Source organism: Podarcis vaucheri (genome assembly GCF_965113315.1).
Source record: "Podarcis vaucheri genome assembly, chromosome: 2".
NCBI lineage: Eukaryota > Metazoa > Chordata > Lepidosauria > Squamata > Lacertidae > Podarcis > Podarcis vaucheri.
In genome coordinates, this window is record NC_138760.1 from 15,012,007 (window position 1) to 15,036,949 (window position 24,943).

Below are 24,943 nucleotides of genomic sequence, written 5' to 3' on the forward strand. Positions count from 1 at the left end.
CGTTCATGTGTTATGTGCACATTGCTACCTGTCTATCTTTCTATGTCTTGTTTATGTGTATTAAATGGAGGAGCACAAACATGAACTGGGTTCAGGCTTAGGGGATATGGTGAGGGTTTTATATGTGGGAGTCGATCTAGGATGTATGCATCCTTTACCTGGGGTTCTTTTGCTTTCAAAGTTTCTATTTTTTCTCCTTCTCCTCTGTGTAGGACAACAGCTTTGAGCAGTTCATTATCAATTACTGCAACGAGAAGCTGCAGCAAATCTTCATCCTGCTGACCCTGAAGGAGGAGCAAGAGGAGTACATTCGGGAGGTAGACAATTTTGCCTGGTTCATAGACAAGGGGCAAGGGTATTAATAGAATAGGTTATATATACAAGGTTTTGTGTGTGTGTGTGTGTGTGTGTGTATGTATGTATATGTATACACACACACACACACACACACACACACAAACACACACACACAGTGCAGGAATAATAATAATAATAATAATAATAATAATAATAATAATAATAATAATAATATACTGTTTATACCCCGCCCATCTGGCTGGGTTTCCCCAGCCACTCTGGGTGGCTTCCAACAGAATATTAAATTACAATAGTCTATTAAACAAATAACTTTAAATGTACAGGTGCCAATAACCTCTAGGATTCACCATAAGATCAGAGAAGCAATTGTATTTTATAGGAAAATACAAATATAGTATAGTATGTAAAAAAGAGGTGGGGGATGTATAATGTTGGTGGGGGGGGTAGTTGGGATGGTCCATTTGTTACAACAGAACAGGTTTCCTGTCCAGAATGAACCATTGTTATGTGGAAGCCCTGCTTGCAAGAGGTGGTGTGGTGGTTAAGAGCGGTGGATTCGTAATCTGGTGAACCGGGTTCGCTTCCCTGCTTCTCCACATGCAGCTGCTGGGTGACCTTGGGCCAGTCACACTTCTTTGAAGTCTCTCAGCCTCACTCACCTCACAGAGTGTTTGTTGTGGGGGAGGAAGGGAAAGGAGATTGCTAGCCACTTTGAGACTCCTTAAGGGGAGTGAAAGGCAGGATATCAAGTCCAAACCACCTCCTCCTCCTCCTCCTCCTCCTCCTCCTCCTCCTCCTCCTTCTCCTCCTCTTCTTCTTCTTCTTCTTCTTCTTCTTCTTCTTCTTCTTCTTCTTCTCCCTGCCATGCTCCTGTAGCGCTTTGGTAAGCAGTAGTGATGAAAGCCAGGGGACGCGGGTGGCGCTGTGGATTAAACCACAGAGCCTAGGACTTGCTGATCAGAAGGTCGGCGGTTCGAATCCCTGCGACGGGGTGAGCTCCCGTTGCTCGGTCCCTGCTCCTGCCAACCTAGCCGTTTGAAAGCACTTCAAAGTGCAAGTAGATAAATAGGTACCGCTCTGGCGGGAAGGTAAACAGCGCTTCCGTACGCTGCTCTGGTTTGCCAGAAGCGGGTTAGTCATGCTGGCCACATGACCTGGAAGTGTACGCCGGCTCCCTCGGCCAAAAAAGCGAGATGAGCGCCGCAACCCCAGAGTCGGTCACAACTGGACCTAATGGTCAGGGGTCCCTTTACCTTTACCTAGTGATGAAAGCCACATTGTGGGCCTCCTTTCCCTGCTAACAACATGCTTTCTCTCCCCCCCCCAGGGCATCGCTTGGACTCCTGTGGACTTTTTCGATAACAGCATAATCTGCAACTTGATAGAGGATGTAAGTTGTTTCGGGAGCAATGGTGAATAAAGTGGAGAGAGAAAGAAGACTTGCAATCCCATAAATCCAAGACCACATCCCTTTCAGAGCCTTTCTTCACTTCCAGTGCTCATGTTGTGTCTCTAAGGCAGGGGTCAGCAACCTTTTTCAGCCATGGGCCGGTCCACTGCCACTTAAACCTTGTGGGGGGCTGGACTATATTGGGGGGGGGGGGAAATGAACGAATTCCTATGCCCCACAAATAACCCAGAGATGCATTTTAAATAAAAGCACACATTCTACTCATGCAAAAACACCAGACAGGCCCCACAAATAGCCCAGAGATGCATTTTAAACAAAAGGACACATTCTACTCATGTAAAAACACACTGATTCCCGTACCGTCCGCGGGCTGGATTGAGAAGGGGATTGGGCCGCATCCAGCCCCCGGGTCTTCGGTTGCCTACCCCTGCTCTAAGGGCTCATCCACACTTCCGCTTGTCTTCTGCCACCACTGAATCGGAGCAAACATCAATAAGTTTTTCTGCGGATTGACGTTTGTTCTGATTCAGAGGTAAACAGCAGGTTTCCCCAGGGAAAGTGGCAGAACAAATGACAAACTAGGCATAAGACCGGTAGAACAAGGTGGACAAGGAGGCTGCATAACCCCATGGCGTTAGTTGCATGTGATGCAAACCCTTTCCTTAATCTTAGCAGGTGTGAGTGTGCTCAGGGCCCGGAGGGGAGACTGCCCAGGATAGATGCAATCAGAGAAGTTCCCATGGGGGGGGGGGGGAGGTGAGCAGTGCTGAGGAAAATGAGAAGTGGCTTCCCAGCTTGTGGCAGGTTTCATTGTCTCAAGTGGGAAAAGTGCCTCTGAGTATGTGCAGAGTGCCTTCTCACTTTGCCGCTGCAGTTGGTCCCTGCCCCAGCACACACAATAAAAACTTAACAGAGTGGTTGGCAATGTTTCCATGCAGGGCTAAGTCCTCACACCTCTTGGTTTTCAATACAGTGGTACCTCGGGTTAAGTACTTAATTCGTTCTGGAGGTCCGTTCTTAACCTGAAACTGTTCTTAACCTGAAGCACCACTTTAGCTAATGGGGGCTGCCACTGCACCGCTGCTGCACGATCTCTGTACTCATCCTGAAGCAAAGTTCTTAACCCGAGGTACTATTTCTGGGTTAGCGGAGTCTGTAACCTGAAGCGTATGTAACCCGAGGTATCACTGTAATGAAAAGCTGTCTTTTGCTAGGTTGCTGTGACCAAAACAACCACCACTCAGTCTCTTGCCCAGCAAATTCCACTCTTCCTTTCCCACTACTGCCTCCCTTCATCCAATGCCTCCTTTTTCTTTCACAACTCCGGCACACCAGTGGCGTAGCGTGGGGGGTGCAGGGGGGGCCGGCCGCACTGGGCGCAACATCTGGGGGTTAGGGTTAGGGGGCGCAAATCCATGGGTTAGGGGACGCAAATTACTTGCCTTGCCCCGGGTGCTGACAACCCACACTACGCCACTGCGGCACACTCTGGCATCTTCGCTGTAGATAATCTGGCCTTCTCTGCATTCATTTCTGTCCAGTGCTTTATGAGTGCCAACAAGGGTCAAGACTCAGCCCTGCATGAATCTATCTTCAGCCGTGTGTGTGTGTGTGTGTGTGTGTGGAAGTGGAGTGGTGGAGAAGGAGGCCAAAGAAAGCCTTGCCTTTCACAAAAGAAAACTGCTCTAGGTTCCTGTCTTTCCCTTCAGCAGGCTGAGTACTTCACAAACAGATGGCTTTTTTTTTTTTTAAGAAAAGAAAAACAATCCACAGAGGAGACAGGCTAACAAGCAGAAAGAAGGGCCGTGGACGAGGAATTGGAAAGGCCAGCAACCATGATGTGTTGTTGTTTTTTTTAACTGCATCTGCAAGGAACAGGCAAAGAGAAGAGCAGGCCTTTGAAAGAGCTGAAGACGCCCCATGTCTGCTTGCTCAGAAGTAAGCTCCACTGAGTTCAGTGGGCCTTACTCCCTATGAAGTGTTATCATAACCACTTATGCATCAGCCAAACAGAGGGCAAAGGAAGAGGCAGATTTGCATAAAATGTGGATTTGCTTGTTAATGTGTATAGATGCCAATCTGGAAAATACTAATTAAAATTAAAGTGGAAATGAAGTTACAGTGGACACTCGGGTTGCAAACGTGATCTGTGCGGGATGCACGTTCGCAACCTGCAGCGGCGCGTTCTGAGCATGTGCGACACCCGAAACCCGGAAGTAACCCGTTCCGGTACTTCCGGGTTTCTGCAGGTCCGTAACCCGAAAAAATGCAACCTGAAGCGTCTGTAACCCGAGGTATGACTGTACACTTCTCACCACAGTGGAGAAAACCATGATCTAGATTAGATCTTCTAGACACATCAAAGAAACGTTTCAGTTAAATGCGTTGCAAACTTTGTATGAGAAATCGCGTTGGGTGACTGAGGTTGGTGGAGTAGTGCCCCATTTGCCCTGGTGGACTAGCCTGCGCTGCAGTGTTCTAAGTGTTCCTTCTTTCCGTAGGGCAAAGGTGGGATCCTGGCCATGCTGGATGAGGAGTGCCTTCGCCCAGGCGAGGTGAACGAAGCCACATTCCTGAACAAGCTCAACCAAGTCTACAAGGGACACCAACGCTACGAGAGCAGGGTCACACAGAATGACAAGCGTATCATGGACAACAGCTTGCATGCAAACTGCTTCCGTATTCACCACTATGCTGGCAAGGTACCGTATTTTTTGCACCATAACCCTCACTTTTTTCCTCCTAGAAAGTAAGGGGAAATGTCTGTGCGTGTTATGGAGGGAATGCCTACAGGTGGCATGCCTACGGATTTTCCTCCTCTAAAAACTACGTGCGTGTTATGTTCGGGTGTGTGTTATAGAGTGAAAAATACGGTAATTGGCGCTAGGAGCCTTTCTCAAAAACGGGTCTGTTTGGGGAGCACAGGAGGTTAGAGCAGGGGTAGCTCCCTCAGTGCTGGCATGTAGCCCTTGGAAAGGTGGTGAACCTTGAGCTGGAAAAGGTTAGCTACCACCCCTGGGTTAAAATATAGTTTCCTAAAGCTGAAGTGCCTGAATCCCTTGGGATGGTTTGGGAAATGTGGCTGGGAGCATGTGAGGTGAAGGAAACTACTGCTGTGTGACAGCACGCAGAGAAGCGTTTCTGAACTGTGGAGCTCTCATCTTCAACTTGAAGTCTTCCCTTCTATGTGCCTCCATCAATGGGTGATGCACTGTGTTCACTAGGAATGTATCTGAGAACTACTTAGGCACTGAGTCTTCTCCACCTCAGGTGACCTACAATGTGGTCGGATTCATAGAGAAGAACAACGACCTGCTCTTTAGAGACCTGTCACAAGCCATGTGGAAGGCCAAACACGTGCTCCTGCGCAGCCTCTTCCCTGAAGGGGACCCCCAGAAAGCCTCACTCAAGCGTCCACCCACCGCTGGTTCACAGTTCAAAGCCTCTGTGGCCACCCTCATGAAGAATCTCTATTCTAAGAACCCTAATTACATCAGGTAATTTCTCTGTGTGTGTACGTGTGTGTGTGTGAGAGAGAGAGAAACAGTGAATAGACATCTATTTATTTTGGAAAGCTGATTGTTCTCTGTGGATTCGGACACTTCTTAAGATCTCATAACAAAATTTTGTGTGATGGTTCCTAGGACCAAGGAGCAGGCTTTCATCTATGTTTAGATATAATTCAGCACCATTTTGACCAAAGATGATAAACTGAACCTTTAAAGGCTGCACTGGTTTTTTTATGTCTCAGAATTCCCAAGCATTGCTGGGTATGAGGCTGCTACTGGACTTATCTTTGGATCCAGCCAGTTTGCTGAAAGAGATGGGAGAGTAATCTCACTCAATAAGGATGTCCTCTTTGCTGCAGGTGCATCAAGCCCAATGACACCAAAAAGGCTGCTGTGTTCACAGATGATCTGGTTCGGACACAGGTGCGCTACCTTGGCCTCTTGGAGAATGTGCGTGTTCGGCGGGCTGGTTATGCCTATCGGCAGCTCTATGACCCATGTTTGGAGCGCTACAAGATGCTCTCCAAGGAGACTTGGCCAAAGTGGAAAGGCAGCGCCAGGTAGGACACAGAAACTGCGATGTGATGGAGAGGTTGCCATCAGAGCCTGGTGGTTACATGAAGGGGTCATCAGAATACCCACATAGTGGACTCATCCAAGGGTTTAATAATGCTGATACAGGGCTAGAGAGAGAAACTTGGAGGGCTGCATTTGGCTTCTGGGGGTGAGATCCCCGACCGCTGGGCTAGGCTTTGCTTGGAAAGGAAACATGTAGCACATTTGTGTGGTGATGGGGACAGATGCAGGCAGTGGCGTAGCGTGGGGGGTGCAGGGGGGGCCGGCCGCACCGGGCACAACATCTGGGGGTTAGGGTTAGGGGGCGCAAATCCACGGGTTAGGGAGCAGAAATCCACGGGTTAGAGGGCGCAAATTACTTGCCTTGCCCCGGGTGCTGACAACCCATGCTACGCCACTGGATGCAGGTGGTTTTGGAGGGTCATCCCACATCATGGACTGGCTGGCTGCAGAGGAGTGGTGGGAGGCACCAGCTGGGGAACTCCCAAAGGACAAAAGCTCAAAGCCAGGGGATTGGTGGTGGGACAACGATGACAAGTTAGAGGGAAAAGACTGGGAGGAGGTGGTGTTGGAAGCAGAGTTTAGTGGGCAGGGAGAGGGTGGGGCAGAGAGTCCAGGCTTAGAGGCTGGAAAGGAGGGGGGCCAAGAGGCAGGTATGGGGTCGAGTCTCCCCCTCCTGCTGCGACCAGCTCCCCTCTACACCCTGGTCTCTTGGAACATGCGGAGAAATGAAAAGAGCAGAGCAGAGGTTGATTGTGCACGGACACAGTCTACGATTGCTTGGCAAAAACCCTGCAGAGGAGAGGACTTAGGAAGCAGTGGAAGGTGAGGATCTTTGGTCCTTGCAACTGTCTTTTTGGAGTTGGGATTACTTGCCTGCACTGTTTTGGTTTTTTTGAATAAAGAGTTAACTTCATTGACACTGTGTTTTCATTGCTGACCTACACTTGACTCTGGCTCCTGACACCCTACTTTGCAGCCTCCCACTGTGTGTACATGCACAGGCTCTCCTAGTCATAAGCATTTTGGATGTTCTAGGCTTGTGCCAGCTGGGTGACCTGGTCTGTGGTGGAGACCTGCAGTGCTGCTTGGCATTAGGCACATGGGCAGTAACACCCCTCCCACACACATAGAGTGGCCTTCCCAACCAATTAAGAGTGAGCCCAGGTGGTAGCTAGGCAATCTCTGATCTCTTATGTTCCCCTTTCTGGTGCAGGGATGGTGTTCAAGCCCTTTTGAGCAGTCTGCCCATTGACTCCAAAGAACTGGCATACGGGCACACCAAGATCTTCATCCGCACGCCACGCACGGTGAGCAACTGATGTTAGGACCAAGAGGGGAGGTCAATGGTTACCAGCTCTTCTGGAGTTAGTGGGAGGAATGAATGTTGCTCCTAGGGTTGCACCAAATATTTTTCACATATGGCGTGTGCGTTACAAAATGAAAGATATGACAAAATATATGTCACCACACTGTATAGCCAACCATATTCGTCTATAGATGCCTCCAGACTTTCAATATTTTGTGGGAAGGGATTCAACTGCATACCGGAAATTTAGGTGTGCTCAAAGTTATCCATCACCTTAGCGCAACAGATCCACGGGGGGGGGGGGGCAACTAAAATGGACTTTTTGCTGTTGGGAAACTGACATGGAAAACACAATGAAAAGTGTGGGATAAGCAAATGATTAATGGGAAAACGTGTAAAAACAAATCAGGATGAATGCTCAATAAATCAACACATTTTTGGAACTAGTTTTCCCTAATATAATCCTTTTGTCTATGTTATTTTCATGTATTTATTATTACGCGCTTTCGTAGAGAACTTCATCACAAAATTTGGATCAGTGGGAATTTCAAAGGATGGCTGTGTTTTGGCCCTCATATTGTTTCAGAAAGCCACTCCCGACATAAGGAGGGGGGGAGGTTGCGGGCTCACGCCCCACCCATCTGCATCCTCGCGGGGCTGGCTGCAGCCCCGCGGGACTCAGGGATTCCCGGGTTCATTAATATTCATTAATCGCTGCGCCAGCCAATCGGCTGGCAGTGGGGGCGGGCTTACTAAGGGGCATTTAAGGTCAGGGCAGCCCTTGCTCGCCCCTTTTCTTCTTTTTCATCAGCCACGGTTTTCAGCAGTCGCAAAAGTGCAAATTTGATTTGCTTTTAAATGTGAACCGAGTTTAATTTCTACCCCAACTCTTTCTGGAAGTGATCTTTCTCTCACTCACAGTTTGTGGCACACATGTCTGCTGGGAAAGTAGGACAGACTGCAAAAGATCAACTGAACGTGTGGCCTGGCCACTGTAGCCTTCACTGTAGTTGCATTTACGAAACCCATTTAAAAACACAAACCTATGCGTGCAAAATGCCCTTGGTTGATGTGGGAACCTGAGGATAGGAAAGCAGAAGCTGGTAATCTTAACCTTTTAGGCCCTGAGGATTTGTCTGGTAGGAGCATGAAGGAACATCAAAGCTAACATCAAAGTTAATGCAGATCAGGCTGTAATTTCTTCCATGGTCTGAACCCTGTATTGGTGCTTTTCAACCTTTTCCCTCACAGCTTTTTTATTTGGAGGAGAGACGCCAGCAGCGGATACAGGAGCTGGTTGCACTGATCCAAGCAACCTTCCGGGCCTGGAAGTGCCGCAAGAACTTTCTACAGATGCGCAAGAGCCAAATTGTTATCTCTGCCTGGTACCGGGGCCATGCGGTAAGATGCAGAGAGTGATACACGTACAATTTTATAGACTTGGGTGCTTTTTAACTTGCAGACCCCACTGTCCTCTGTGTTTTGCGAAATCGACAATAATGGGCCAGTATTAAATCATCGTCTTGCTTGCATCCATGAGAATTGGGAAGGCTGTTAGACAGAGTGATACTTAGAATCATAGAATAGAATCATAGAATCATAGAGTTGGAAGAGACCACAAGGGCCATCGAGTCCAACCCCCTGCCAAGCAGGAAACACCATCAGAGCACTCCTGACATATGGTTGTCAAGCCTCTGCTTAAAGACCTCCAAAGTAGGAGACTCCACCACACTCCTTGGCAGCAAATTCCACTGTCGAACAGCTCTTACTGTCAGGAAGTTCTTCCTAATGTTTAGGTGGAATCTTCTTTCTTGTAGTTTGGATCCATTGCTCCGTGTCTGCTTCTCTGGAGCAGCAGAAAACAACCTTTCTCCCTCCTCTATTTGACATCCTTTTATATATTTGAACATGGCTATCATATCACCCCTTAACCTCCTCTTCTCCAGGCTAAACATGCCCAGCTCCCTTAGCCGTTCCTCATAAGGCATCGTTTCCAGGCCTTTGACCATTTTGGTTGCCCTCCTCTGGACACGTTCCAGTTTGTCAGTGTCCTTCTTGAATTGTGGTCCAGTTTAACAAGGGCATTTGCAATGCAGTTTGAAGAAATATTTGCATTCCATATTTGTTCTAGTTATTGAAAGCAAGAGGTGAAAATCACACCAAGACAAGTTCCAACCTGCTTTGATATGTCAGTAGGGGCGTACGGGGCGGGGCGGGGTGGCAGCCCTCACAAGGCTGCCTTCTTATTTTCAATCAGTCAAGCGGGTGGATCTGGCTGTCAGTTTCCTCCTCCATAGTCTCAGTGTTGCCTTAACAGAGGTCAGAAGAGGGTGTGTGTGTGTGTGTGTGTGTGTGTGTGTGCGCGCGCAAAACTAGAATTAGTTGGCCCTGTCTGTCATTGGCTCTGGCGCCATCTACTGTTGGCCTCCTGGCCTTCTATCCTACCAGTCAAAAGGGGTAGGAATTACCACTGATGACTCCCTGTTTGTTCATGGCCTGTCTGTCTACTAAAGTGAGTGTTTTATTTTGCAGCAAAAGAAGAAATACGGGAAGATGAAAATGTCAGCTCTTCTTATCCAGGCCTATGTCCGAGGATGGAAGGTGAGGCAGGTGACATCCAGAATATGGTTGTGGCCAGGCCTTTAAAGGTTCTAGGGATCAGTTACTTATATAGTCAAAGTAATTAAATAATATGCAAGAATTTTTATTTTTAAAAATTAATGTCCTGACGTGATGTATTCAATGATCATTTTATGCAACAAAATCTCCCGTATTCTTCAGTAGCCTTGAATTTTTTGTCAGTTGCAGACAACTTAGGAGCTGCTAACAGGGGCTCAGATGCTAAGTAGCCAGATGAGGCTGAAATGATAAGTTTGTACACTGTTGCCCAGATTTAGTTACCTTGCCATTTCAAATCCTTGCGCATACATGCACCTGCTGCACATGTGTGCGTGCCAAACTGGAAACATTTCAGTGCAGAACTATACAGTGGTACCTCAGGTTAAGTTCTTAATTCGTTCCAGAGGTCCGTTCTTAACCTGAAACTGTTCTTAACCTGAAGCACCGCTTTAGCTAATGGGACCTCCCACTGCCGCTGCACCGCCGGAGCACGATTTCTCTTCTTATCCTGAAGCAAAGTTCTTAACCCGAGGTACTATTTCTGGGTTAGCGGAGTCTGTAACCTGAAGTGTCTGTAACCTGAAGCGTATGTAACCCGAGGTACCACTGTATATGATGCCCAATGTTGTCTAAGGTGTTATTAGTAATGACCAAGAAAATTTTAGGTCTTAGTGAAGCTGCTCCATCTTCTATTACTAGTGCTGGATTGAGCTTAATGGGGATTTTACAAAATGGGGTGGAGGGGGCGCTTTGACTTTTCCTGTACCAGTGATGTTGTAGTGGCATAACCACAATGCTGGTGTTGTATAGGTGATGTCCAGGAGCCAAAACCTGACTGTGTGTGGCAGAGTGTAGGGAGGAACAGGTCTTAGTTGGCATCCTGAGCTGTCTCGGACTTTACCGTAGCTCCACTTGTGACAATACAGTAGCATTACACTAGCAAAACAAGTTTAAACACTCCAACTGAGGTCAATGGAGACTGAGAAAATACTGCTCCCCTTGCTCTCATTCTGCCTACACTGATGTGAAACAGCATAAGATTCCAATAATGCTAAACTGATTTTAATGAACTGTCAGTGCAATGGGCCCATAGAACTTCACTGCCCACAACTGTGAGAAAGGATATTGGGGAAATCCCCCCCCACCCCCCACCCATCCTGGGACCTACTCTCTGTCTGTTTGCTCCTGCATGCATGCTTCTTTGGGTGAATTCAGATGATTATGCACACTTCCAGACGGTTATTATTTTGGGGTAGGATTCAATTACATACTGGAAAATTGAGGCCACACAGTTATACTTGATTGGGAGCTATCACATAACTAACCTACTTCCCCAAAAGATCATACAGTGGTGCCTCGCAAGACGAAAAGAATCCGTTCTGTGATTCTCTTCGTCTAGCGGTTTTTTCGTCTTGCGAAGCAAGCCCATTGATGGATTAGCGGATTAGCGCTATTAGCGCTATTAGCGGCTTTTAGCGGCTTTTAGCGGCTTATCGGGTCAGCTGATAAGCGGCTTAGCGGCTTATAAAGGGGGGGAGGGGGAAAACCCACAGGAACTCGCAAGACATTTTCGTCTTGCGAAGCAAGCCCATAGGAGATTCGTTTTGCGAAGCACCTCCAAAATGGAAAACCCTTTTGTCTAGCGAGTTTTCCGTCTTGCGAGGCATTCGTCTTGCGGGGCACCACTGTATTTTTTTCCAATAAGGAATGTGACTGGAAAATGTGGGGTTAATACTTGCTCTGACAAGTCATCCAACTCCTTCGCAAACAAATTAGAACGAATGCTTAATAAAGAGGCAGCGTCATCTAATGTCTCTGCAAAACAGGATGATTGCACAATAAACAGGTTCTCTGGTGTCCCCTCCAGACTGCTGTTTTATTGTGGTTGTCTTCTGCAACATATTCTTGACACAGTTATAGTGCATTAGTGGCAGATTTATTCTGCTTTAGTTTGCTCTGTGATGTTCCCACAATGCTACCATTCTATTGCTGTCCGAAGGGGCTACAGTAAAACAAAACCAGGACAGAACGAAACCCAACATTTGTGGTCAAAAAAGTTGATGGGATTTCAGCAGGAAGTTACGGGGTATGCACAAATCAGAAACGAAGTAGTGCAGTCTTCCTCAACCTCAGCCCTCCAGATGTTTTTGGCCTACAACTCCCATGATCCCTAGCTAGCAGAACTAATGGTCAGGGACTATGGGATTTGTAGTCTCAAAGAATCTGGAGGGCTGAGGTCAAGGAAGCCTGAAGTAGTGCGACTAGCTCAAAACTTTTGCAGACAGTATTGAAGATGGTGTGTGACTGCTCTGAGAGCATCATGTGCACAAATCATCATGAATGTACAATAAAAAGATGTCTGGAGTGGCCTATTGCAACGGGTATCACATTTCAAGACGTTGCATGTAGAATTTCCCCTCCTGATGAAAGATGCAACTTGCTGCATGAGATTAAAAAAACCCCTCTTATCTGTGCAAAGTAGCATGCCATAGTTGCAGTCCATATGTTACAAGCCTGAGCTGCCAGCTGATTAATGTTTTTTTAATAAAATTAAAAAAAAGTTAATTGATCCTCATTTTAACTGGTTACTAGATTAAATTTATAGACAGATGCATGTTACAAAACATATTCCACCTAGGTGTCTTTATGACTTATTGGGTGTATAACACAATTTAATAAACAAACACTACTCCTTATTGTTGGAAAGAAAGACCACATTTTATCATTTGACTTTAAATTCCCTGTTAGAAGTAATAAGCAAGAACCAAAGCACCCTGAAAATCAATAAAGGTGTGTGCCGTTTTCAGCCTCAGAGATGAAAAAAACTGCCCTGCCTGATTGAAAGTGACCCTACTTGCTGATTAATCAACTTAAAGCTTTAGTTGATTGATCTGCTGCTTTAAAGTTTGTCACCATAAGGAAAAAACCCCACCTTACTTGGGTTCTCCCTGCCTCTTTCCCCGTCAACCTCCGCTGCCATGGGGTTCTTCTGTATCCATAACCTTCTTCCACATTCTTGTAAACACATAAATAAACACACTACTAACCATTGTTGGAAGGAAGAACTTTATTTACTTTTTGCTAAATTCCCTATCACTCACCAGAAAAAAAATAGCGTATCAGCCGCATAGATGAAAAAAATGCCCTCATTGGTTGAAAATGCCCCCTCCTGACTGATTAATCAACTTGAAGCTTTTGTTGATTGATCTACTGTGTCAGCTAAGACAAAAAAAACACTGTATTTGATTTTCCCTGCCTCTCTGACCCCCCTCCCCCTTTTTTCTGGGCTCCTTTGGGGTTCTTATCTATCCCCTCCCTTCCTCCACAGTCTCGTAAACTCCTACGGCAGCTGAAGCAACAAAAGAGCCGCAATCATGCTGCCACCATCATTACTGCTTACTGGAGAGGTTATCAGGTAACAAATATGCCACTGGTGAACATGTCAATTACTCCTCACCACTTTTCTCATCCATTTGCAGTCCATAGCTAGGATATCTACCCACATTGTATGACATTTCCCAGGGTCGAAATAAAAAAATTCCTTCCAGTAGCACCTTAAAGACCAACTAAGTTAGTTCTTGGTATGAGCTTTCGTGTGCATGCACACTTCTTCAGATACGTATCTGAAGAAGTGTGGTATCTGAAGAAGTGTGCATGCACTTCTTCAGATACGTATGGACTTCAGATACGTGCACTTCTTCAGATACGTATCTGAAGAAGTGTGGTATCTGAAGAAATGTGCATGCACACGAAAGCTCATACCAAGAACTAACTTAGTTGGTCTTTAAGGTGCTACTGGAAGGAATTTTTTTATTTCGACTATGGCAGACCAACACGGCTACCTATCTGTAACTATTTCCCAGGGTGTAATTCAAAACGAATTATTTTGTGGGTTCTTAGTTTTTCCGTCCTTAAAGAAAAGGTATAGGACCCCTGACAGTTAAGTCCAGTCGCGGACGACTCTGGGATTGCAGCGCTCATCTTGCTTTACTGACCGAGGGAGCCGGCGTTTGTCCGCAGACAATTTTCCGGGTCACGTGGTTGGAAACGCCGTTTACCTTCCTGCCGCAGTGGTACTTATTTATCTACTTGCACTTTGACGTGCTTTCGAACTGCTAGGTGGGCAGTCCTTAGTTTTTCTGAATAGGCCTTCCTACTGGGTTGCCAGCCATGCAGTTACACAAAGTTGATTGTTTGGTTTGTTTAATTCTACAAAAACCAGCATATAAGGGGAGGAAACAAGCATTCTATACACAGAAAACATTTTTGTTTTTTAGGAGGCACACACATCAGTCAGCAGGGAAGCCTCATAAAAGAGGCATCTCTGCCCACTTTACTCACACGTAGGAGAGAGTACCTCTTTTAGTATTCCTGCACTGCAGGGGGTTGGACTAGATGACCCCTGGGGTCTCTTCCAACTCTACAATTTTACGATCCTATGAATTTACAGTTTGCAGTTTGTAAGTATTTTAAGATGCTGTCTTGATAGACCTGCTGTTTGTCAATACAATATGAACTGACAGACATTGCAACCACGTGTGTGTATGCGAGTTTATACACACACAAAAGCTGTCTTCATAATTTTCTGATTCTTTGGGGTTAACCTTACCTGAGTTGAGGTAGAACAGGGTCTTGTAGTGGCTTCAGCCACTGAATCTGGATTTTCATCTCCCTTGCTCAAGTATGCCTGCTCTCTGCTAAGGAGCAGAGCAAGAACGGTGTCAACTGGAAAGCCGCATGCCTTGTTTCCGCAGACCAACTGTCTCCCCTCATAGGTAAAGGGACCCCTGACCATTAGGTCCAGTCGTGGCTGACTCTGGGGTTGTGGGGCTCGTCTTGCTTTATTGGCCGAGGGAGCCGGCGTACAGTCTTGTGGCCAGCTTGACTAAGCCACTTCTGGCGAACCAGAGCAGCGCACGGAAACACCGTTTACCTTCCCGCCGGAGCGGCACCTACTGTATTTTTCGCTCTATAAGACGCACCAGACCACAAGACACACCTAGTTTTTGGAGGAGGAAAACAAGAAAAAAAATAATCTGAATCTCAGAAGCCAGAACAGCAAGAGGGATCGCTAGGCAGTGAAAGCAGCAATCCCTCTTGCTGTTCTGGCTTCTGGGATAGCTGCGCAGCCTGCATTCGCTCCATAAGACGCACACACATTTCCCCTTACTTTTTAGGAGGGAAAAAGTGAGTCTTATAGAGCAAAAAATACGGTATTTATTTACTTGCACTTCGAGGTGCTTTTGAACTGCTAGGTTGACAGGAGCAGGGACTGAGCAACGGGAGCTCACCCCATTGCAGGGATTCAAGCCACCAACCTTCTGATCGGCAAGTCCTAGGCTCTGTGGTTTAACCCACAGCACCACCTGTGTCCCTGTCTCCCCTCATAACCTTGTTTAAAAAGCTTTACAATGTTATTGAGCAAACCTCAGAATTACTGAGAGATTATAAGGAAAGAGAGTATCCCAAAAGCTGACCCCTCTCTTGCTTCTATCAGCTGGAAACTTTGTGGGTGAGAGATTTATTTATTTATTTTTTGTCACTGTGCAAAAACCTCCTGGATGTGCCTTCCATTCTTGTTTGCACTTCCTCACCCTGCTTCAGCCTTTTCCTCTTTGCTTCCAAAGTGGGAAAGGGCCATAGCTCAGTAGAACACACTTTATTTTACATGCATGAGGTGTTGGGTTCAACCTTTGGCATCTCGAGTTAAAAAGAGGCCTTGTGAACCAGGTAGGGAAATATCTCTTCTTGGTGCTTGGGAGAGCACTGCCGGTCAGAGTAGACAATAATAGGCAAAGTGGGATGGCCTTATTTGGTACACAGCAGCTTCTTTTCTTCAGATGTTATTTGGACTTCAGCACACTCACCAAGCAGGGCTTTTGTCTGTTTGCAGACACGGAAGGAATACAAGAAGTATTTCCGCTCTGGGGCATCTCAGCGTATCACTAAGTTTATCTACACGAGTCTGGTGAGTATGTTCCTCCTGGCCCAGTTCTAAAATTATATGCAAGAAATAACATAGCAAGAAAAGCCGCTTCTGGTGAACCAGAGCAGTGCACGGAAATGCCGTTTACCTTCCCGCCGGAGTGGTACCTATTTATCTACTTGCACTTTGACGTGCTTTTGAACTGCTAGGTTGGCAGGAGCAGGGACTGAGCAACGGGAACTCACCCCATCGTGAGGATTTGAACCGCCAACCTTCTGATCAGCAAGTCCTAGGCTCTGTGGTTTAACCCATAGCGCCACCCGCATCCCTGCTCAGAGGGGTAGCGGAACTCAATAAATTTAAATGTTAAGTGTTGCTGTTGTTAGCATCAATGCAGGCAGGCATGTGCTGTGTAAGGAAGAGTTAATCACAGTGCTTATTCAGGGCAAGGGTCTCAGCCCAATGGTAAATCACATGGCTTTACATGCAAAATGTTTCAGCTACAATCCTTGGCCTTTCCATCTTTCAGGCTAGAGGAGGTGGTAGCAGTAGTTGTTTGTTTGCCATAAAAGCAATGCTCCTTCACACAACAATAATAATAATAATAATAATAATAATAATAATAATAATAATAATAATAATTTATTATTTGTACCCCGCCCATCTGGCTGGGTTTCCCCAGCCACTCTGGGCGGCTTCCACAGAAACCAAAAAACACTAAAATATCATACATTAAAAGCTTCCCTGAATAGGGCCGCCTTAAGATGTCTTCTGAATGTCAGGTAGTTGTCCATCACCTTGACATCCGATGGGAGGGCATTCCACAGGGCGGGCGCCACCACCGAAAAGGCCCTCTGCCTGGTTCCCTGTAGCTTCGCTTCTCGCAATGAGGGAACCGCCAGAAGGCCCTCGGCGCTGGACCTCAGTGTCCGGGCAGAACGATGGGGGTGGAGACGCTCCTTCAGGTATACTGGGCCGAAGCCGTTTAGGGCTTTAAAGGTCAACACCAGCACTTTGAATTGTGCTCGGAAACGTACTGGGAGCCAATGTAGGTCTTTCAGGACCGGTGTTATGTGGTCTCGGCGGCCGCCCCCAGTCACCAGTCTAGCTGCCGCATTCTGGATTAGCTGTAGTTTTCGAGTCACCTTCAAAGGTAGCCCCACGTAGAGCGCATTGCAGTAGTCCAAGCGGGAGATAACTAGAGCATGCACCACTCTGGCCAGACAGTCAGCGGGCAGGTAGGGTCTCAGCCTGCGTACCAGGTGGAGTTGGTAGACAGCTGCCCTGGATACAGAATTGACCTGCGCCTCCATGGACAGCTGTGAGTCCAAAATGACTCCCAGGCTACGCACCTGGTCCTTCAGGGGCACAGTTACCCTATTCAGGACCAGGGAGTCCTCCACACCAGCCCGCCCCCTGTCCCCCAAAAACAGTACTTCTGTCTTGTCAGGATTCAACTTCAATCCATTAGCCGCCATCCATCCTCCAACCGCTTCCAGGCACTCCAGGTGCACGCGACCCTTTTAGATGCCTTGAGGCAGAGGTTCCCAAACTTATTTGGCCTACCACCTGCTTTCCAGGAAACAAAACAAAACTCAGAGCCCTCCTGGAAATCTACTTTCTTTAAATGAACAAACAGAAAGTTGAGTAACAAATAGGTGTTCTTTTGTGTATCTATATTTCTGCCCATGTCCTACAACATAGTAAATTTGCCAGTGGCTAAATAGGCAGGCAAGCTGCAATCCATTTCCCGGGCCTGGGTGAAGCTGAAAGGGGTTCCCCCAAGCCCAGTGTTAAAGAAAATTCCGGGTTGAGAGACTACTCAACAGCCCAGCCCGTCAGGGTACAAGTCCCCCGCGGGTCCATGCGGTCAGTAAAAGAAGGAAATTCCAGCCAAGTAATCTGGAGCAAAACAGGAATCAGTAGACTTAGATCCTTTATTGTTGTGCAACAGGTTTAAACAGCAGTAAGAACCCTGAGCATGGGGCGACATTCACTTTTAAAACTTTGCCATCATATCCCAGAATACAGTTCGCACAGCATCATCAATACATCATTGTTACATCACTAAAATGTCACAAAAGGGGAGGGTTACACAAGATTAGCAGAGACAGATATGTCAGGGCAACACCCAAGTACAGTGGTACCTCTGGTTACATACTTAATTCGTTCCGGAGGTCCGTTCTTAACCTGAAACTGTTCTTAACCTGAAGCACCACTTTAGCTAATGGGGCCTCCTGCTGCTGCTGCACCACCGCCATGCGATTTCTGTTCTCATCCTGAAGCAAAGTTCTTAACCCGAGGTACTATTTCTGGGTTAGGGGAGTCTGTAACCTGAAGCGTATGTAACCTGAAGCGTATGTAACCCGAGGTACCACTGTACAAGATTAGCACAGGCAAACATGTCTTAAGTACCCACCACCCAAAGTACAATAGAAGTTCCTTTGCATGTCTGGAGCCTGAGGCAAATCCAGTGATGAGATTTGGCTTCCCTTGGCTAACAATGAGCCCAGCAATTGTCACCTCTGGGCATTTCCTGGGGTAGGAGGTGTGTATACATGTCTTCACGCTTGGGGAGGTGGCAGGGAAAAGAGTCCTTTTTTCCAAGGGCAAAATAGCGTTGGAATGGAGGAAAGTGGCAAAGGAGTTGATGTTGTTGTTGTTGCTTAGTCATTCAGTCGTGTCTGGCTCTTCGTGACCCCATAGACCAGAGCACGCCAGGCACTCCTGTCTTCCACTGCCTCCCGCAGTTTGGTCAGACTCATGTTTGTAGCTTCGAGAACACTGTCCAACCATCTCGTCCTCTGTCCTCCCCTCCTCCTTGTGCCCTCCATCTTTCCCAACATCAGGGTCTTTTCCAGGGAGTCTTCTCTTCTCATGAGGTGGCCAAAGTACTGGAGTCTCAGCTCCATGATCTGTCCTTGAGTTGATGTTACATGATTTTTAAGGCTTGAAAGCTGAGCTGTCAAGTCGAAAGGATACATTCAGGCATAACATTTCTAACATTTAATAACTTTAAAGATGTGCCCCTTATTTCCGTAACAGCAGGGAAACCCCCTTGCCTGCAGCACGACCGCCAAATCCAGTCGAGGTGTCTTCACCGTCCTGCAATGGCGGCTGACCTGGCAGTAAGCGTCATTACACAACAGATGAAACATGCACATTTCCCCTCCAAAATCTCTTCTTTCTTTATGCTTCCACTGCCCCCTTATTTTTATTCAATGAACCCAATTCTACTACCACCCCCTGGATCAGGGGTCTGCAACCTTTAAGACAAAAAGAGCCACTTGGACCCGTTTCCGAAGGAAAAAAAAACACCTGGGAGCCGCAAAACCATTGTGACATTTAAAGCATGCGCGCCACTGCCCTCTGATCTGACAGCGGGCGGGAAGGTGACGTTGGGACGGTGCATGACTAACGCACGCACCACCCCCATGCGACATTACAGCCAGTACAGCGCCCGCCACAGTGGAGAGTGTCGGGGCGCACAATGTGCCTCCTCCCCTCGCTAGTATCTGCCCCGGAGCCGCGGCAAAGGTGTAAAAGAGCCGCATGCGGCTCCGGAGCCGCGGGTTGCAGACCCCTGCCCTGGATTGTTCCAGCACTCCCTAGGGAGCAGTATTGCCCACTTTGGGAAACATTGCCTTGTGGGTTTATGTGCTCTCTGTCTCCCTTATTATAGGTGCAAAAATTCCTCCTGGGCTTGAAGAACAACCTCCCGTCCATGACAGTGACTGACCAGGCTTGGCCGCCAGCTCCATACAAGTTTCTCACAGGCCCCAATGAAGAACTGAAGAAGATCTTCCACCATTGGAGGGTTAGAGCGGGATTATGGCTCATTTCTATCCACAATTCTTTCAGAGTGAAACAGAGGGTGCTTCCAGACTGTCACTGTTCTCGTCTGGGATTCAATCACATTCTGACAAATTCAGGTTGCACAAATAATAATAATAATAATAATAATAATAATAATAATAATAATAATAATTTATTTATACCCCACCCTCCCTGGCCAAAGCCAGGCTCAGGGTGGCTAACACCAGTAAAATTACAATAGTAATAATAAACCAATTTAAAATACAGGTTAAAATACAATTTAAAATGCAGCCTCATTTTAATAGTAGCCCATAGATCAAAATCATAAGGGGAGGGAAACATAAGGGTCAGACTGAGTCCAAACCAAAGGCCAGGTGGAACAGCTCTGTCTTGCAGGCCCTGCAGAAAGATGTCAAGTCCCGCAGGGCCCTAGTCTCTTGTGACAGAGCGTTCCACCAAGTCGGGGGCCAGTACTGAAAAGGCTCTGGCCCTAGTTGAGACCAATCTAACCACCTTGCAACTTGGGACTTCCAAGGTGTTGTCATTTGTGGACCTTAAATTATAGTCGATATGGAAGCCTTGCACAGCAAACCTACTTCCACAAATGATTAAATGCTTTGTGATAGGGAAATTGTCAGAGGAAATGCAGTGTGCGATAACCCTGGCTTTGGTGCAGCAGCAGCTAACCTCATCTCAAACGCATCAGGATGAATGTGCAATAAGCAGGATGTCTGGAAGTGCCCTCAATTTTGAGACTACTGGCATCTGGTATCCTGTGTATATACCGTATTTTTTGCACCATAACACTCACTTTTTTCCTCCTAGAAAGTAAGGGGAAATGTCTGTGCGTGTTATGGAGGAAATGCCTACGGGTGGCATGCCTACGGATTTTCCTCCTCTAAAAACTACGTGCGTGTTATGGTCGGGTGCGTGTTATAGAGCGAAAAATACGGTAATTACTAGGCCAACAAATACAGTGGCCCTGGAGATATTTTGCAAATTATTTTGCGTGGGAGAGGGGTTCCAATAAACTGTGATAGGATGGAAGAGTGGAAAAGAGGAAAGGGGGTGATTCCCCACCCCCACCCCCAATTTGTCTCTTTATTTCCCTCCTTCTCAGTTACGAATGGAAGAATCTGTCAATCCTGGTTCTCAGTTTCTCATTTCCCCAAGCTTTAATTCCATTACGCTCATTTCTGCAGAAGTTCACCAGCATTTTAGTACAAAATCCTCCTAATTAAACACATTTTTATATGCAGTTTTAACTAATGTGCATGTTTCTGCAACCAGTTTTCCTTAACAGAAGGCACTTTTGTACGTCATTTTTAAGAAGTATGTTCATTTTTATGCATACTTTTCCCTAATATATGTATGCATTTTAGTAAACACTGATTGGATGGAGAGCTGCCTTGCAAAATTTGAATGGGCACAAATTTTGAAGGATGGCTGTTTCAGTCCTCGTAGTGTTTCAGAAAGTGCAAATTTGATAGCATCTCCTTTAAATGCAAACGGAAACAAATTTCTTCCTCATCTGTCCTCTCATTGTGCCTCTGATACTATGCGAGCCACCCACGTTGTTGACGGGAATCACAGAACAGCTGCTTCCACATCCAACACACTTTTGCTGAGGCACCAGAGTTGTCTCTGCAAGACCAAACAAGGTTCAAAGTGACAGTGTGGGTGTGGAGTGAGCTTTTGCTTACTTGGGCAAGTTGAACTGAGTTTTCTTTTTAAACTAATGTTTTATTTTATGGATGAATTTCCAGGCAAACAATGTTAGGTTTTATTTGGACCCATCCCACCACAGAGCATGTGGGTGCTGCACATAAGTAGAACCATTGCTGCTACAGCTACCAAATCCTTGCCTTTTCAAGACACAGCTGTGCAGGGCTAATCACAACATAGAAGAGGATACCATGCCTTCCAGACAGTCATCCAGTGTCTACCTCCTCTCCCATCATTACAGTGTACTGTGTGGCTACATATTTACAGCCCAACAATCTCAATATAGGGCACTGTCACCACATGGTGCTTTAGAGATGACTGAAGTGGCCCCAGCAGTCAACTTGATGTTGATCACTTTCACTCAGTCATCACAGGCTTTCCTGGCCCATGTCACTTGAAGCTTGGGGAGACCTAGCAGTGTTTTCCTTCTGCCAAGCACAAGCCACAAAAACAGGGCCGGCCCTACTGTTAGGTAGAATGATGCAGCCACCAATGGACATGGACCTGAGCCTGGCTGCTCTTCCTGCCCTTTGAGTACAAGACCACAGAAAGCAGAATCATGGCCTTGACTGCCAGATTCAACAACAAAAAACAAAAACAAAAAAGAGGGGTGGGGAAGTACTCTATGCAAGAACATTCATATTTGGGAGTGCTTTTAAAGAAACAAAAGCAATCAAAGCAGAAGAATATGAATTTGAAACTTTCTTTTTTTTTTTTGGAAGCAAATGTGACTGAAGTAAATTTGCATGTGTTTTTTCCTTGCTAAAGTAAATAGGGTATGTTTTGGAGTTTGCAATGTTGACTCCCTTTTTGCTTCTTACCTGCACCCACCTTTGCTCTCTGCTTTCCTGGTGCAGTGCAAGAAATACCGAGATCAGCTGCCACCCCAGAGAAAAGTAGCCCTCCAGGACAAGTTGTGTGCCAGTGAACTTTTCCGGGGTAAGAAGAGTTTGTACCCTAAAAGGTGAGTGCAAAGACAGGAGCTAGCGCCACCCCAGTCGCCCTGGAATTGACCCATTAGGATTGCTGTGGATTACTATTAGGGATGAGTGTATCTGATAATTTCTACCTCTCTGTGTTTTTCTTCTTTCCAACCTTAAGTTTATAGAATTATAGAACTGTAGAGTTGGGAGGGATCCCAGGGATCAACTGCTCCAAACTCCTGTAATGCAGAAGTCGGAGCTAAGGAATTCCTGGCAGATGGCCATCCAACCTCTGTTTTTAAACCTCCAGTAAAGGAGAGTCTAAGGGACGTGGGTGGCACTGTGGGTTAAACCACAGAACCTAGGGCTTGCCGATCAGAAGGTCAGCGGTTCAAATCCCTGAGACGAGGTGAGCTCCAGTGGCTCAGTCCCTGCTCCTGCCAACCTAGCAGTTCGAAAGCACATCAAAGCGCAAGTAGATAAATAGGTACCGCTCCGGCAGGAAGGTAAACGGCGTTTCCATGCGCTGCTCTGGTTCGCCAGAAGTGGTTTAGTCATGCTGGCCACATGACTCGGAAGCTGTATGCCGGCTCCCTTGGCCAATAAAGCGAGATGAGCGCCGCAATCCCAGAGTCGGCCACAACTGGACCTAATGGTCAGGGGTCCCTTTACCTTTACCTTAAAGGAGAGTCTACCACCTTCTGATAGAATCTGTTCCGCTGTTGAACAGCTCTTACCGTTAGAAAATTCTTCCTAATGTTTAATTTGACTCTCCTTTCTTGTAATTTGGATTCACTGGTACCCACTGAAGCAGCAGAAAACAAACTTGCTCCATCTTCCATGTGACAGCCCTTTGAAGAAGGCTATTGTATCACCTCTCAGTCTTCTCTTTCCTAGGCAAAACACCAAACTCCCTCAAGTGTTCCTTGTAAAGCTGTTTCCAGACCTTTTATCATCATGGTTGCTCTCCTCTCCACATCTTCCAACTTGTCAGTATCCTTAAACTGTGGTGCCCAGAACTGGACACAAGTGGGGCCTGACCAAGGCAGAATAGAACAGAACTATTACCGTATTTTTCGCTCTATAAGACACATTTTTCCCCTCCTAAAAAGTAAGGGGAAATGTGTGTGCATCTTATGGAGCGAATGCAGGCTGCGCAGCTATCGCTGAAGCCAGGAGAGCAAGAGGGATCAGTGCGCACCAATCCCTCTTGCCCTTCTGGCTTCAGGGATAGCCACGCAAAGCCTCTTGAGCACAGCCGGAGCGCTCCTCCCTCTTTGCTCAAGGGGCTTTCCGTTGCTTTCTTGTTTCTTATTTTCCTCCTCTAAAAACTAGGTGCGTCTTATGGTTGGGTGCGTCTTATAGAGCGAAAAATACGGTGCTTCCCTTTAGTTCTCCACTTTTCTACATCAGTTTGAGGGTACTAATGACAATTCATCAGCATTTTTGTGTGTGAATTGCTCCTAATTTGCATTTTAGAAAGCATTATTATACATTTTGAAGGCATCTTTGCATGCTATTTTCATGAATATATATATTTCTATGCACACTTTACCCAACAACAATACATTTTTGCACACATTACTTGGCTGGAGAACATCGTTGCAAAATTCAGAGAAATGTAGATTTCAAGTGGATGGCTGCGTTTCAGTCTGCATATTTTCTGGGAATGTGTGCATTAAATAGGTTTACCTTTACATGCAAACTGAATTTACTTCCCTCCCTCCCTAATTACAACCTGCGGTTTGTGTCTTTTAGCCTCCCACAACCTTTCAGAGGGGATCACCTGGGTCTAAAGGAGAACTCCAAGTATCGTAAGCTCCAAGCCACAGCTGATGGCAAGATGGTCATGGCTGACAGCGTGAGGAAGGTCAACCGAGGTGATGGAAAGGTAAGAAACATCCTGCCCTACCTCTCTGGCACCCAAAGGAGCAAGAACAAAAGGAAGAGCAAGGGACCCTGTGTGTGGTTTCTCACTATTCTAGGGTTGCCATATTTAAATATTTCTTTCACCTGTCTTCCAATCACAATGAAATGAAGCCCCATTGCCAGTGAACTATTTGCAATACCTGCACGGCCTGTTTGCAGGATTAAGCCCCTGTCTGAAAGCACCTTTATCTAGTCTATTGCACCTCAAAGCAGAGGGTCACCAACCCTTTTAGGCCCATTTTTAGGATTTTTTTTTAGTAACTGAAAGCACCTGCCTCTCCTTGCCCAGAAAAAGACAGATACACACACACACACACACACACACAGGCAATTCAGTTTTCCTTTTTTAAAAAAATAATTTTTATTAAGTTTTCCATTTAACAATCCAATCATATCACATTAATTATTCCAAATTATACCAATACATATCGTAAACTCCAAATATTTTGCCAAATTATAAATTTTTGTTGGGGGTTCCCATGCTTCGAGTTCAGTAAGGGTCCAGTCATCTCATATTTCTGCTGCTTTTAGTGTTCACCAATCCCATCTTTCGATCTTCCTGTTGTTATCCGTTTCCTTCTTAATAGCCTCTGAGTTGTTTCCACAGGCGAGTTAAAGTAAGTATTGTTATGCTTCTGTGTGAACTTTGTAAGGCTCTCCCTTTTTTTAAAGCTGGTAAGTCTTTTGTTTGCAGTAAATCTTCACACGCTGATCCAAAAATCTTGCTCGGGCGGCAGGTGCCATCTTTCTCAATTCCGATGAAATAAAATCTAAGCGTCTGCTCATTAATTTTCCCAGACAGGTTGCACCATAAATCAGTCTTTCCAGGGGAGGATTTGCCAAGTCAAACTTAGAATACAATCATGACAACAGAGCAATGGC

At 46.3% G+C, this 24,943-nt stretch overlaps 1 protein-coding gene across 2 annotated transcripts in view; it reads left to right on the top strand.

Moving 5' to 3' along the window:
- Nucleotides 1-24,943, top strand: part of LOC309526390 (unconventional myosin-Ia-like) — a 60,805-nt gene that overhangs the window by 31,257 nt on the left and 4,605 nt on the right. For both annotated transcript variants that reach the window (XM_082212415.1, XM_082212416.1), the window contains exons 14-26: nucleotides 213-317; nucleotides 1,646-1,708; nucleotides 4,231-4,431; nucleotides 5,000-5,226; nucleotides 5,598-5,798; nucleotides 7,031-7,124; nucleotides 8,375-8,524; nucleotides 9,656-9,724; nucleotides 13,071-13,157; nucleotides 15,636-15,710; nucleotides 19,351-19,485; nucleotides 22,067-22,173; nucleotides 23,891-24,023. In XM_082212415.1, the coding sequence (XP_082068541.1) occupies nucleotides 213-317; nucleotides 1,646-1,708; nucleotides 4,231-4,431; nucleotides 5,000-5,226; nucleotides 5,598-5,798; nucleotides 7,031-7,124; nucleotides 8,375-8,524; nucleotides 9,656-9,724; nucleotides 13,071-13,157; nucleotides 15,636-15,710; nucleotides 19,351-19,485; nucleotides 22,067-22,173; nucleotides 23,891-24,023 (1,647 nt within the window). The remainder of the gene's footprint in view (nucleotides 1-212; nucleotides 318-1,645; nucleotides 1,709-4,230; nucleotides 4,432-4,999; nucleotides 5,227-5,597; nucleotides 5,799-7,030; nucleotides 7,125-8,374; nucleotides 8,525-9,655; nucleotides 9,725-13,070; nucleotides 13,158-15,635; nucleotides 15,711-19,350; nucleotides 19,486-22,066; nucleotides 22,174-23,890; nucleotides 24,024-24,943) is intronic.